At 39.5% G+C, this 12777-nt stretch overlaps 1 protein-coding gene across 6 annotated transcripts; it reads right to left on the bottom strand.

Moving 5' to 3' along the window:
• Positions 1 to 6: 6 nt before the first annotated feature.
• On the bottom strand, positions 7 to 12502 carry Megf8 (multiple EGF like domains 8). 6 transcript variants are annotated; one of them, XM_026811227.1, is made up of 25 exons: positions 11761 to 12502; positions 10780 to 11092; positions 10537 to 10700; positions 10159 to 10436; positions 9906 to 10090; positions 9771 to 9833; positions 9482 to 9659; positions 9183 to 9397; positions 8866 to 9099; positions 8476 to 8763; positions 8264 to 8401; positions 7925 to 8169; positions 7221 to 7838; positions 4227 to 7133; positions 3728 to 4152; positions 3330 to 3673; positions 3048 to 3253; positions 2694 to 2973; positions 2362 to 2563; positions 2259 to 2285; positions 1860 to 2175; positions 1605 to 1780; positions 1289 to 1536; positions 1015 to 1202; positions 7 to 942 (listed from the first exon to the last, which is right to left on the bottom strand). In XM_026811227.1, the coding sequence occupies exons 2-25, from the start codon at positions 10982 to 10984 to the stop codon at positions 88 to 90; spliced, it is 8985 nt and encodes a 2994-aa protein (XP_026667028.1). In that variant the 5' UTR covers positions 10985 to 11092; positions 11761 to 12502; the 3' UTR covers positions 7 to 87. The 6 variants fall into 6 exon arrangements, with proteins under 6 accessions (XP_026667028.1, XP_017875255.1, XP_026667025.1 ...); XM_018019766.2 differs by having other exon boundaries at positions 9482 to 9833; positions 11761 to 12083; positions 12164 to 12502; XM_026811224.1 differs by having other exon boundaries at positions 9482 to 9833.
• Between the last annotated feature and the right edge of the window lie 275 nt (positions 12503 to 12777).

Below are 12777 nucleotides of genomic sequence, written 5' to 3'. Positions count from 1 at the left end.
TTCTATTTAAGAAATAAGAAACAGTTGGTAGTTCTAATGTTAATGATAAAAAACGCTCAGCTGAGAGAAGTTTCCACAGGAAAAAACTCAGTTCAACGCGTGACTGTTTCTACGTCTTACGAACACTCTACTGTTGAACGGATAAACTCTGGTCAATAGTATTAATGAACTGCCGAGAGCCAATTTAACAGGAGCTTGTCGACCACCGGGCAATCTAATAAAAACTGTGGCTACGGCTGCGACACCGTCCTCAGTAGGTTCAACTGCCACTGGTCTAACATCATTATGGAAACTCACCAATTTGTTGCGTCTGCTCTTTCGTTGGGGTGAGTTCGGGCTGCAATCGTTTCCGTCCCGATCATAAATGATAGTAGCAGACGCGAACGGCCTCTTGGCCATGTGCAACATTTCAACAACGTGTCTTCTCCGTGCTCTTCGTACGTCCGCCGCTTGTTTTGTTTTCCATGCGACCACGCAACCGGCTAAAAACAAGAAGAAACAGGAGAAGAACACGGAGAAGAAAACGAACAGGTCTATGTGAAGCTGATCCTGTCTGAAGAATATCATCCCATAAGCGGCCCGCCTGCTGATCTCTGGATGTACGGGATCGATTGCCCTCAACGCGATATGAAACTTCGTCTGCTGTAGTTCATGTTTGTCTTGCGGTAACGTTAACACCAAACGATTTGTCAAGTTTCTAACAACCAAGAATGTGTTCCGGTTTTGAATCGTTAAGAATGTGGATAACTCATCTGCATATCGCTCCATCACGATATACGTGAAGCCGGTAGATTTCCAACTTGGCTCCGCGGTAGTTCCATTCAATCCGAACGAGACCGTCTTATTTGGACGGAATTCGACATATCTCATGTGGCTCTGATTATCCTCGTCGAACCACGGGTTGTACCCTTTACGCAATATAATTCTGTTATCCAATTCGACCTAAATTTACAATTATAAATTAGGATGCTAAAGGATATATACAAATAAATTGTAGATAATGGAGATATGTACATCTTGATACCCAGTTGATGAATTTAATGTAACAACGAAAGAATCGTCTCGTGGACTAAGGAACAGATCCAAAGCACCTTGAGTTACATCTACCATAACTCTGATGTCGACATTCATGAAACGAGGTTGTACCATGTAAAACACCGTTTGACCGGGATTTAATGGTTTCGGTTTCATTTTACATTCATCTGCAATAGTCAAATGTAATAAACGTAAAATAATGTAACGAAACGTATCACTTTAGTACAGTTAAAATAACTATTATATAAATCACCTATTAATTTAGAGTCAAAACACATTTTGTTGTCGACCGTTACGGTCTTGTAACACTGATGACCACCTGTTGGTGTACCGGCGTAATTTTCCTTGCACTTGCTGCACTGTACCATCCAGCAGGGTTTTCCACCTGTACCTTTCATAGGCCCGCTGGTACAAGATTGATCACTTTCTGTATTGTTACCACAATTGCATTTTTCTCCCGTTACAGGATCACAAGTGAATCCATGTCCATGGCATTCACATCTAAAAGAAATACATTTTTAAGACGAGTCTGCGATTACGTATGAAGACATTTTTGTAATGATACTAACGGTCGACACACGTCACGAAGATCTTCCGTTCCTCTAAAGTAACCGGTCATACATTCGCCACATTTGTCACCTTTTGTATTGTTTCCACAATTTACGCATTTCGCTTTGGCCACGGGGCCTTCAACTAGTTGTCTCTGTAGCTTCTCTATCGGCATCTCTTCGATCGATTTCGGATCCTGTACAAAAAGAATTACATTCGTCCTTACCCACTTTACTTAAACGGTTCGTGTATTTCGTATGCAAATAATAAATTACCGGTACAGTCATGCTTTCATTAATGCATATTCGAGTATGCCCATTACAATATTCGAGACACGGTACGCATTGCCCATTGTCAGCTGGATTTCCAACGAATAAGGGCCGGCATTTGTCACACTGTGGTCCCATCGTGTTATTATGGCACTCTAAGCAAACATCTAATTTGTCTGGGCCAGCACAATTGCTGTGACCGTTACACTGGCACTGAATGGAACAGTTGGCGCCTACGTAACCGAAATCGCAGCGACATACATTTGGTTCCACACATGTTCCTCTGACACAACCTTGCGTACACATTGGAACGCAAATTTTCCTGCAAATAAAACAAAGTACATTTATAATATATACGTAACGTATAATACACAATATGTAATATATACAAATTCAAAATTTTACCTTCCAAATTCATTATACGATGATGGTCTGGAAGAAATATAAACTAATTAATAAATCTCACATTTAATGAATTAAATTAAAAACAACAAAAAGCTAATATTACGTTTCAGTTTTATATCCATCTCCGCACATGCATTCAAATCCTTCTTCCAAGTCGAAACATTTCTCACTTTTCGGTGAGCACGTATGGTGTCCGTTGGTGCATTCATTCTCCGGTGGGCATCGTACATAATGCCAAGAAAATATCGGTTTTGACATCACGTTCGGAATTAGCATCGTAACATTGTCCGAAATTTCTGAGGACTCTAAATAATTTGGAAATAACATAATAATAAGTGCTGTAATCGTTTAAATGGTCATTGAAGACCTTCTTATTAAACTTTTACAAAAATGTTTATATCTCATTTATGTAGCGCATCTTGTGCAATTGCTTACGTGGATCAGATTGAGGGAACTGTTGATAGTATAACATTTCACATGTACCACCAGCTGGGTGATCTGCTGGCGCTTCTAGAGAGCCTTCCGTGCATATTCCTTGACCGGTTATATTAGCTGAATCTAAAGAACACCACCCACAATGTGAGTGTTTCAAACACGTGCTGCATTGCTTAAAAACTGAGCACGGTTCAGGGCAATGATCCATATCCGAACTTCGTAACACTAAACCGCATACACCCCCGGCACAATACAAAGGTTGGTACGATGGAGAAATACACTAAAATTTGTCAATATATTGCAACATTTCGACCATTTCATTTAATTATTTGAACATTATGTAAATATACTCACTTCGTTAAGTTGCGTGGACCATCTGCATTCTCGCCATCCACCTTCAGCTCCCGTACCCTTCAGACAACTCCTACAATCTTTATGATCGGCACATCGTTTTTCACACTGCGTGCTGCTCATTTTAATACTTGATCTTTCAAAAATATCATCGGGCACGCAATTCCAATCGTACACGGGTTCGCCAGTTACTGCGAGTCCTAATTCAGCTACAATTATGGTTCGAAAAATCGTTAAGAATCATCGTCAATATCATTGTATGTCACATGCTTTTCTGAAACTCACAAGTTTTTAGAACCTGCCTCGTCCACACGCAACCTTCGAGACTATTACATTTTTCACAGTCGCTTGCTGGACATTGCCGTTCACCGCATTGATTCACATCAGTCACCGATATTTGCCTAACGCTGCATTTGTTCAGTTCATCGCAATCCTTCTCGGACGGAATACACTTCCCGCTTGGACAATTGGTGCACCATTTACACACTGGTTCCTCGTTTCTATAATATGGCCACTCCGCCAGACATTCCGTGCAAGTTTTAAAGTTCTGACACTTTCTACTAGCCATCCACTCCGAATTACAAAAGATTCCATTCGATCGCTGAGCTTGAGCAACATTGACATCGCATCTGAAATGCACATTTGCTTTTATGAAAGCATTTAATTCGAATACGAAAACTTACCGGTCGTCTTTATTATTTGACACTTCGTTGGAAAAGCAAAAGGAAGCGTTGTTTCCGCTAATGGTTACCACAGAACAAAAAGAACATCCGAAGTATTTTCGGCAAGTCGTTTTATCAATCCACAGATTACAAAGATCCTCTGGTATGCTAATAAGAGTAACGTGACTTTTGACACCACCATCGAAACCGCCAACTACGTATACAGCGTTGGACTCTGGATCAGCGTGCGTCATAGCATGAGCATATGCAGGCGGTGGCGGACTGCCGATAACTTCCATGTCTTTCGTTATCAAACGAATCCACAGGTTACATGAATATTTATAAGCGATCAATGAATCAGAAGTATTATGTGGATTTTGACGGCCACCGAATATTACCATGTATTCATCAGTAGTAACTGCAGAATGGAGGAATCTAGCTTGAGGCTGTAATTAAATTATAAAAATGATTCCCTGAACCTTTCGTTAGACGAGATGTGATTGAAGAAATGTTTCATTACCAGGCTACTCCCATCAGTAAGGTCGTCATCAAACGGTGGAAGTACGGACCATGCACGGGTTTTGTAATTCAACGCATACAATTTATTTGATATAAACGTACGATTGATTGCGTAAGTATATCCACCAAAAATGTAAAAGCTATCCGACTTGCTGTGATATACGGTTGAGTGGCCATACACTCCTAATGGACCATTTCCAATAGTATCTATTGTATCCCAAGCTTCTGTTTCTAGATTGAATTCCCATACCGTGTCAAGATAACCGTATTTAGGACTGAATCCTCCAATTAATATTAAACTCTCCAATTCTCCATTTCTCCGTAAAGTTAATGTGTGCCCAGCTAAAGGCGGTGGTTCCCTCTTAAGCTCATCCTGCGTAATTTGCATCCATCTCTGATTTTGTAAACTGAACTTCCAAAAGTCGCTCAACGTGTTATTCGATAAACCTCGTACATCCTCCTCTTTCATTGACAAACCGCCGTAAACGTATATCTGTTGTCTACTGTGAACTATTTCGGTTGCATGGAAATATCTTCCTTGCGGCATGGAAGCCTCTGAAGTAGACTCTACAGTGATAGGCATCCACGTGTTATTTTTTGTGTCAAAGAGTCTAATGTCATTTAAAGGACCATGGCTAAGGGAGTATCCTCCGAACATCCAGAGGCTACCTCTTCTGTCGGCAACCAAGGTATGACCGAATCGGGGTAAAGTTTTCCTTAGGTGATCCAAATGATCAGCTAAATACTCAGAGTTGAATAATTCAGTAAAAATCAACTGATTCTCGCTGATTTTAATCGAGCAGTCGCGTCCTCCATAACCGGCTGCACACACGCAACGTCCGTAACCCTTGTCACAAATTCCTTGCTTCTTAACAGAAGTGCAATTGTTAGGACATATTTCAATGTCACAGTTGATCCCTACGAAGCCAATTTTGCATAAACAATTGCCATTACGACATTCCCGATTCGCAGGACAATTGTTACACGTCATTATCAAATAACTGCCTTTGAAACCCTCTACCTCGTCCAGTTGTTTATAATGAACAGTCAGAAATCCAGATTTGGCTTCTACAGTGACTGGATAGTCCGTGCTTTCTGTACAGTAAGCACCTAAGAGTTGACTTTGATGGCTTGTCGATGATGAAACGAATTCCGGTAGGCCATCGTACACATAAACGCTATTTTCTTGGCAGCTGACATTGATATCATCATGTATCGTGAACTGTATCACGCTTTGCGTACCTAGAAGCATATTGTCCGAAGAAAGATCTGTTTTTGGGCTAACTATCCATAGACATTCTCTTGTTGGGGAATCTCCGAGATGATTTTCCCATAACGATAACTGCGAATGTTTGCTGCCGAGACCTTGTTTGCCATTTCCTTCTCCGCTAAGCATACCACGGGACATGCAACCGTAGTAGCACATTCCGCCGTATTTTGGATCACCGTAATATCCCTTCTGGCAACGTTGACACCTGTCTCCCTGAGTATTATCACGACAGAAGCAAATGCCAGTCTCTCGGTTGCAAACACCTAGATCCTTGTCCCCGTGTTCATTGCAATTGCACTTTGTACATCCAGACGGCGTTGTAGCGTTACCGTAACTACCCGCTTTACACTCCTCGCAATATTTACCGGTAGTCCAATTCTGACATTCATCACAGATGCCTGGCCTTTGGGTGCAAGTAGAATGATTGTAGCAACCGCAATTCGTTCTACAATCAGGTCCCGTCCATCCTAAGTAACATTCGCACTTATAGTCAGGCGCCTCGCTGCAGTAACCGTTCACGCACTTCTCGTAGCAAGTCTTCGTGCAATTCTCTCTACCGTCTCCATTGAAACCCCTTTTACATTGGCAGCTGAAACTTCCGTGAGTATTCGTGCACACAGCATTGGGATGGCAATCATGTAAACCTAAATCGCATTCATCAACATCTGGACATTGAGCGTACGCCCATCCCAATTCGTTAGATGTTAAAGATTTGTTCGTAAAATTTTGGGATTCGTTGATAACCGAAGTGCAATTAACATGCGGCTGATTGAAATCTCCTTGCACGCACGCTCCCATAATAGGATTTTCCAGACTGTAACACCATCCGCAACTTAAGGAATGTAGGCAATTGGAACAGTTTGTATGCCGACTACAACTTTTACATTGATCGTTGCCAGTTAAAGACGACCCGGATCTTGACGTCACGCCCATAAGACCAGCTTGGTCCATCCATTCTCGACATAAACCGAACTGGTATTCAGAGGTGTACACGGAAAAGGAGAAACATTCCTGCGTGGCCTCGCACCACACGCATCGCCCGCGCTCGTCTAAGCATTGAGTGCAATTTGAACGTAGCCTACACGGAATCGGGCACTCGTCAAGGCTGACAACCGCATTAGGCAACCTGCCTATCCTCGCGCAACGGGCTTCCTCCGTCCACCATTCGCACAGATTAGTCCCGACGCAAGATTCGCACGATATATAATTAGAACAATTAGCACAGGCCGAAGGAGTGATTGTTAGATAATGCCATTCCTGTATAGCGTTGCCATCTTCGTCCCATTCCATGTCAGCTACGCAACTTTCTGTCTCGTTGATCGAACGTGATAGACACTTGTTCAGAATATCGCACCAACCGCAGGACGAATCGGTCAAACAGTGAAGACAATTTCTATATTGATGACACGATCCATTTTGGTATGGTTCTAAATACTCGAACGTGAATACTTTTGGATTTTCAGTTTTTTTGTTGTGAGTAATCTCCATTTTGCTGGCGTACGCATAACTCGTGGTAACCATCCTCTTCGATTCGAAATCTAGTAGGTATCTGCCTGGTTGCAACATCATCGGTTGTGCATCTGACCACTTTGTAGGAATACATTGCGAAGTCTCGGCAGTTAAGTTCGCAACCAGCTCCTATAACATAATTCATTCAGAATTATAACATAGAAAAATAAATAATTTTCGATTTAATTGGAAACTGAAATATATATATATAATTACCAATGTTTGAGGGTCATCACTTCTCGATACGTGTAGAGTCGCACTGTTGTAACTGACGCAAATCTTCAAATGTTCCAATGCGCTGTCCCAAAAATATTGAGGTGGTCTGAGGAAACCGGTCAATCTCGCGATCATCTCTCCGCCAAGAGCTGATTCTGTTTTCGCTCCTTGCATAGAGGGAACATTGAAATCTACCGTGGTAGCATTGACTATTGCCACGGAATCGGGCTGAGTAAAATTTACAGGTGGCTTGTATTTTAAAAATGTCAAGCCTGGCCTTTTATCCATTTCCCGACACTCCTCAACTTTTATTATCTCTGTGCCCTTTGAACCCCACCATCCTGGTATTTGAGACGGCGTGTCATCTCGAAGCCCACAAACACCGAAATTATCATCTTTGTGATGACAACGAGCATTTTGAACGCACCAAGTACAAGTTCCGAGATTCAACTTATTGGACACAGATTTTTTTCCACGAGCGGTTGTACCCCAACCACCGCCAGGCTGGCCGTGAATCAAACAAGAATGACAATCTCCAAGTGCTAGGCAAACGCCTGGACAACGCGTTGTTTGAAGATTTGTCGTACAGTTACTGCCAGTAGTTCGACCATAACATATCTGTAAAATATCAAAAATTGAGCAGGAGACCTTAAAAGTTTACGTGGAAAAATATATCACTCCTAATCTGTATATTAAAAAGATACCTCGTCTGCCGAACACCAACCACACTCTGGGTTGGCCGAACATTCCATAAAAGTTTTATGTCTCGAACAAATTTGCTCGGGTTCTATGTAGTCTTCCTCTCCTGACGCAAGCATCGGTGGCAACGTGTATGCAAGCAAATCAGCGTTTACATTCCCATGATAACCACCTACTAACAGCAGAGTATTTCCATTCCGCACATCTGCCGCATGTGCGAACACTCCTTGTTGCTTTGGATAACGAGAATCTAAACATGTTACAGTAAATGTTTTGAAATGCAAAATAATCATTAAGACAGTATACGTACATTACTTCTTATTGAAATTAAAATGCTAGTTCACCTTTGTCATTTAAACCAAGCACGTCATGGCTAACCCAGGCGTGACAGCCCAGATGATAAAGATACATCTGATTATCATAACAAATTTCTTCCTTGTTATGCCTATGAGAATATCCGCCGAATACAACCAAATAATTGCCTGTGAACATTTTTTGCAACGTTTAAAAGCATCGTATATCGATTCACTCAACAATTCACAACAATGAAACTTACCTATGATGTTACAAGTATGAAATGCCCGTTCTCTTGGGACGTAAGTATCCCGTAAGTGAGCCCTCGGATAATGAATTTCGGACCAAACTTTTCTTTCAAGTTGGAACACGAACATCCTATCTGACAATTTACTGAATCGGGCTACACTGGCTACTACTCCGCCGTAAACCAATAAAGAATTAGTAGCTTTGTGATACACTGTACAATGTGCAACTACACGCACGTCTAATTCTTTACCCCCTCGTGGATGTACTTCCTTCCATCTTTCCGTAGATGCCGTAGGATCGGCTAGAATACAAGTAAATTCAACATTGAGCACGTCGTATAAAGTATAAGCAAAAAAAGTAGAGATAACTTGCACACCATGTGTGCTCTGTTAATTATACGTACATAAATTCAATTTAATTTTATATACACTTGATGAAAATTCACCATCGACTGTACTACCACCGAATAGATAAATATAGTCGTTTGCTAAAGTAAGAGTATGCCTTGTCAGTGGTGGTGGATAAAACGGAGAATTTTTTGCTCGCAATGTCCAAGAACGTGTGTTAACATTGTAATGCCACAGTTCATTTGACAAAGAACCATCTTGTATCTTCCCACCGTATATAACGAAACCACCTATAATTTATTAAGAAGCTATAGATCGTACTGCAGTCACATTACTTTTACTCTTGTTTCTATCGATTGAATGTGCAACTGACCAACATATCTGCAAGCTGCATGACCATAACGCGGGCTGGGTTTAGGCGATTCATCAACAGATAGTTTAGTCGATTCGTTTTCTATCGATTTCGATTCTTGATTATAAACGTTGTCTTCGGAAGCATCTTCAACATTTTGCTCGTCCCAATTCAATGCGTCATTTTTTACATTTGAAGCATGAAGTTCCTGATGGAGATCTAAATTTCGACGATGTCTAATACGATAACAAGATAAGATTAGGTGTGAATAAATATAATGTATATATTATGTATGAAAATTCTTTAATTATATTGTGTACCTTGCGGTTTGTGCATAACGTGGTTTAGGATGCCTAGTATGTTTTCTCCTAAGATCGTCGTTTCTTTCTATTCTAATTGTACTCTTACTAGTCTCACTCTCCCTGGCCTCATGAATCGTCTTTCTCTCGCGATCTCTGTGGTCTCCATTTCTAAATTCCGGCCAGCCATGTCCACCGTCTACGATCGCATGATTACGTGAACTAAAGATATTACTGTCTTTAATACTGTAAAGTACTTTCCCAATGAGGGAGGACGTGCGGAGACCATATAATTCTTTTGCACCCGCACCTATTCGTTCTAATTCCGTAACGAAGAGCATGGGGTCCAGATATTCCGCGGATGACGTGCCTTCTATTTTAAGCGTGCAATGTTTAAGTATTCGGCATATTCATAATTATGATAAGGTTAGCGCTTTCTGCTTACCTATTACGTTACCATACTCGTCTTCCCATTGACTTGTATTAAATCGATATACTTCCAAATTACTGAGTATATAATTAAGATCATAGCCACCAAAAACGTAAAGGGAATCAGTTTCCTTCATATAAACTGCAGTATGCGCTGCACGTGGTCTTAATCCACCTTCAGAATGTGAAAGCCAATGCCACCTGTTTATTGCATTTACTGATTAGATTGTCACTAATTATTACAATTAACACAGCAGTAAGTAACATACTTGTTGCCCTCAGGATGTGTTTTGTGCAATGAACATGATTGACCTGAATGTTCGTTTCGGCAGATACACCGTTTCAGACCACATTCTCCAACATAACTACAATTATTTGGACAAAGTTCTCTGGAGCAATCTTTTCCACCCCAATCATTTTCGCAAACGCAAGTGTTGTTAATACATTTTCCGTGATTTGTACAATTATTCGGGCAATCGGTTACTGAAAATTCCGCGTGAAAACCATCCAATACGTAATTTGTATCACTGTACAGAAGTATTAGCATCTGAAAACAACATTAGATAATCAGATCAGATCACTTCTTACAATATATAAATGATTCGTAGATTCACAATTCATAGTTAAAGAATTTCATATTTACTTACATAACCAGAAGATGATGTTACTTGCTGCGGTTCAGTTTTTCCACTAAAACTACCTAGGAGAGGAGATCGAAATGAATCTCCATCATATACAAAAACATAATCATAACTGCACTCTGTTCCCATCGTACGAAAACTTAGAGTAATAAACTGGCCAGTGTTGTTTGCTGTAAAACAAGCATATTAGATAACTACAATTGGATTAAATAAATAAAATTGTAATAAATATATTATGAAATTTCTTACCTTTTATGAGCCATTCACAGTGAGAATCTTGAGTATAATTTGAACCTAACGGTCCATCACTAATGATTCCCCAAGAATCGGTAAAAACTTTCCTTGTTTTATCACATGGAACTTGTTTTGGAGATGACTGTGGAGCTAACTGAAAGCCCCGCAGTAAACAACTCCATATAATAATCCATATTGTGGTGGACGAAACCCACCCCATTACAGTATATTCGCCTCACTGTTGGTTGATAAAATAAAATTCATCATCCACATTCATTGGAATGTTCTCCGAGTGATTATGTGGCAAAGACCTTATCGAGGGTCAAGTCTGAAAGAGCAGGTTCTTTATTATTTCAATTACTTGGTAATATTTAGTAAATTACTATTAATCTTTGTACTATATGAAATAAATACATAAACAACGTATACTTGTTCAAATTATATTAATATTTATAAAATTGAATGCATTTTCAACAAATTATTGTTTTCTTTTAAAGAGAAACAATAATATAATTTTGTTTACTAATTTAAAAAACAAAAAGTAAAAATTAGATGAAAAAACAGATTCGTATCATTATTGTACTGTATATACAAATGTGTTCGTTATACTTGTTTACAAAAAATGTTAATTAATCAATATGATTAGTTCTGTCTTGCAAAAACAATTTTAAATCACGCTAACGACGTTCAAGTATGCAATGTCACAGTCACGTTATACAATGATCATGCGAGAGTTGAACAAGAAATATGTACACTTATGGAAATTATAAGCTCAGAAAATAAAAGAATAGGAACTTGCAACAAACGATTCACTAGTAGATACGTAACACATGACAACGAAAGGCAACGATGCCGATGACAACGGAAATAATAAAACACTGGAAACGTTTTCTCGACGGGACGAAGTCCAGGAAGGTTCTTTAACTAAATAATAGATACGATAGAACTTCGGCTGCAATTGAATCAAAACATTATGTACGTATACAGCACACATACACGTCAAAAAAATTCTGCACCGTGCTATACCCTGGACAGTCGCATTCTCCGTATGCTAGTTACTTCGAAGCCAAATTGTATATCACGGGTACCGTGATATTGCTAACAGATATTGCTACCACAGAGCGATAAAGCGGAGAAATGAATGAACAAATATGAACAGACGCGAATTATCGAGTAAACTACGTTCGGCCTCGCCTGTTGTCGCCTGTTGACACCTTGACTGTCTTTGCATACGAGGTCAGGGTGGGGGCTTTTTGACCACCATTAAATTCCCCTCGTTTCGAATGCGGTCTCACGATATTCGAAAGTTTCCAGGGACACTGCGATTGAAAAAATGGCATGTATATATAAAATCTTTTCTTCCCGTTTGCCCACTAAAACTCAGTACGTATGCACTTACGTTCAAAAAGTTACTGACATATACATAATCGCTAGAGCTCTGAAGCTCTGTACTAGATTAGATTGTATTTTATGCATTAGATCTTGAACAATATGTCATAAAAAGAGTATAATAGAAAATTACGATTAAAATATTAAGTGCTATATTAAGTGAAACAACTTTCACATTTCATCTTTACCTATCTATAGTTTATATGGTTAAAAAAATCGACTTTTACAAAAAAATAGATCCAAAGGGATAATACAAAGTGCGCTGAGACACAGAGCATTCACTTACATTTGTCTTACTGCGCATGCCTATTGTAGTTAATCATATTCGAAATTTCATTTTACTGCAGTTGCAAGATTTACGTCATAAATATAAAGATTCTATTAATTATCTATTAGTAGAGAATCGCATCGCGTGAATATATAAGCTTCCAATTTGAAAGTTAATAATAATGATAATGTCATATTTCCTATGTGAGTTTTAAATAATAAGTGAAAGTATAATAGTACTCAGTTAATTCTTCAAGGTAATATTGAATGAATTATTCAGGTATTTAAAAATAGCAAAATAGCAAATATTCTAGGTAGTGAATGCTTTCAAGTGGAATTAATATTTGAAAGCAAAGT

This window comes from Ceratina calcarata, unplaced genomic scaffold (genome assembly GCF_001652005.2).
Source record: "Ceratina calcarata isolate Rehan_Ccalc_2016 unplaced genomic scaffold, ASM165200v1 scaffold205, whole genome shotgun sequence".
NCBI lineage: Eukaryota > Metazoa > Arthropoda > Insecta > Hymenoptera > Apidae > Ceratina > Ceratina calcarata.
The sequence above is the reverse complement of the archived record's forward strand: the minus strand, read 5'-3'. Positions and strand labels throughout refer to the sequence as shown.

Coding starts and splice junctions, on each gene's coding strand:
- Megf8 (XM_026811224.1), bottom strand. CDS start 10,984: ATGGGGTGGGTTTCGTCCACCACAATATGGATTATTATATGGAGTTGT. Junction 9,834..9,905: donor CGAGTATGGTAACGTAATAG/GTAAGCAGAAAG, acceptor CGCTTAAAATAG/AAGGCACGTCATCCGCGGAA. Junction 9,398..9,481: donor CGTTATGCACAAACCGCAAG/GTACACAATATA, acceptor TTATCGTATTAG/ACATCGTCGAAATTTAGATC.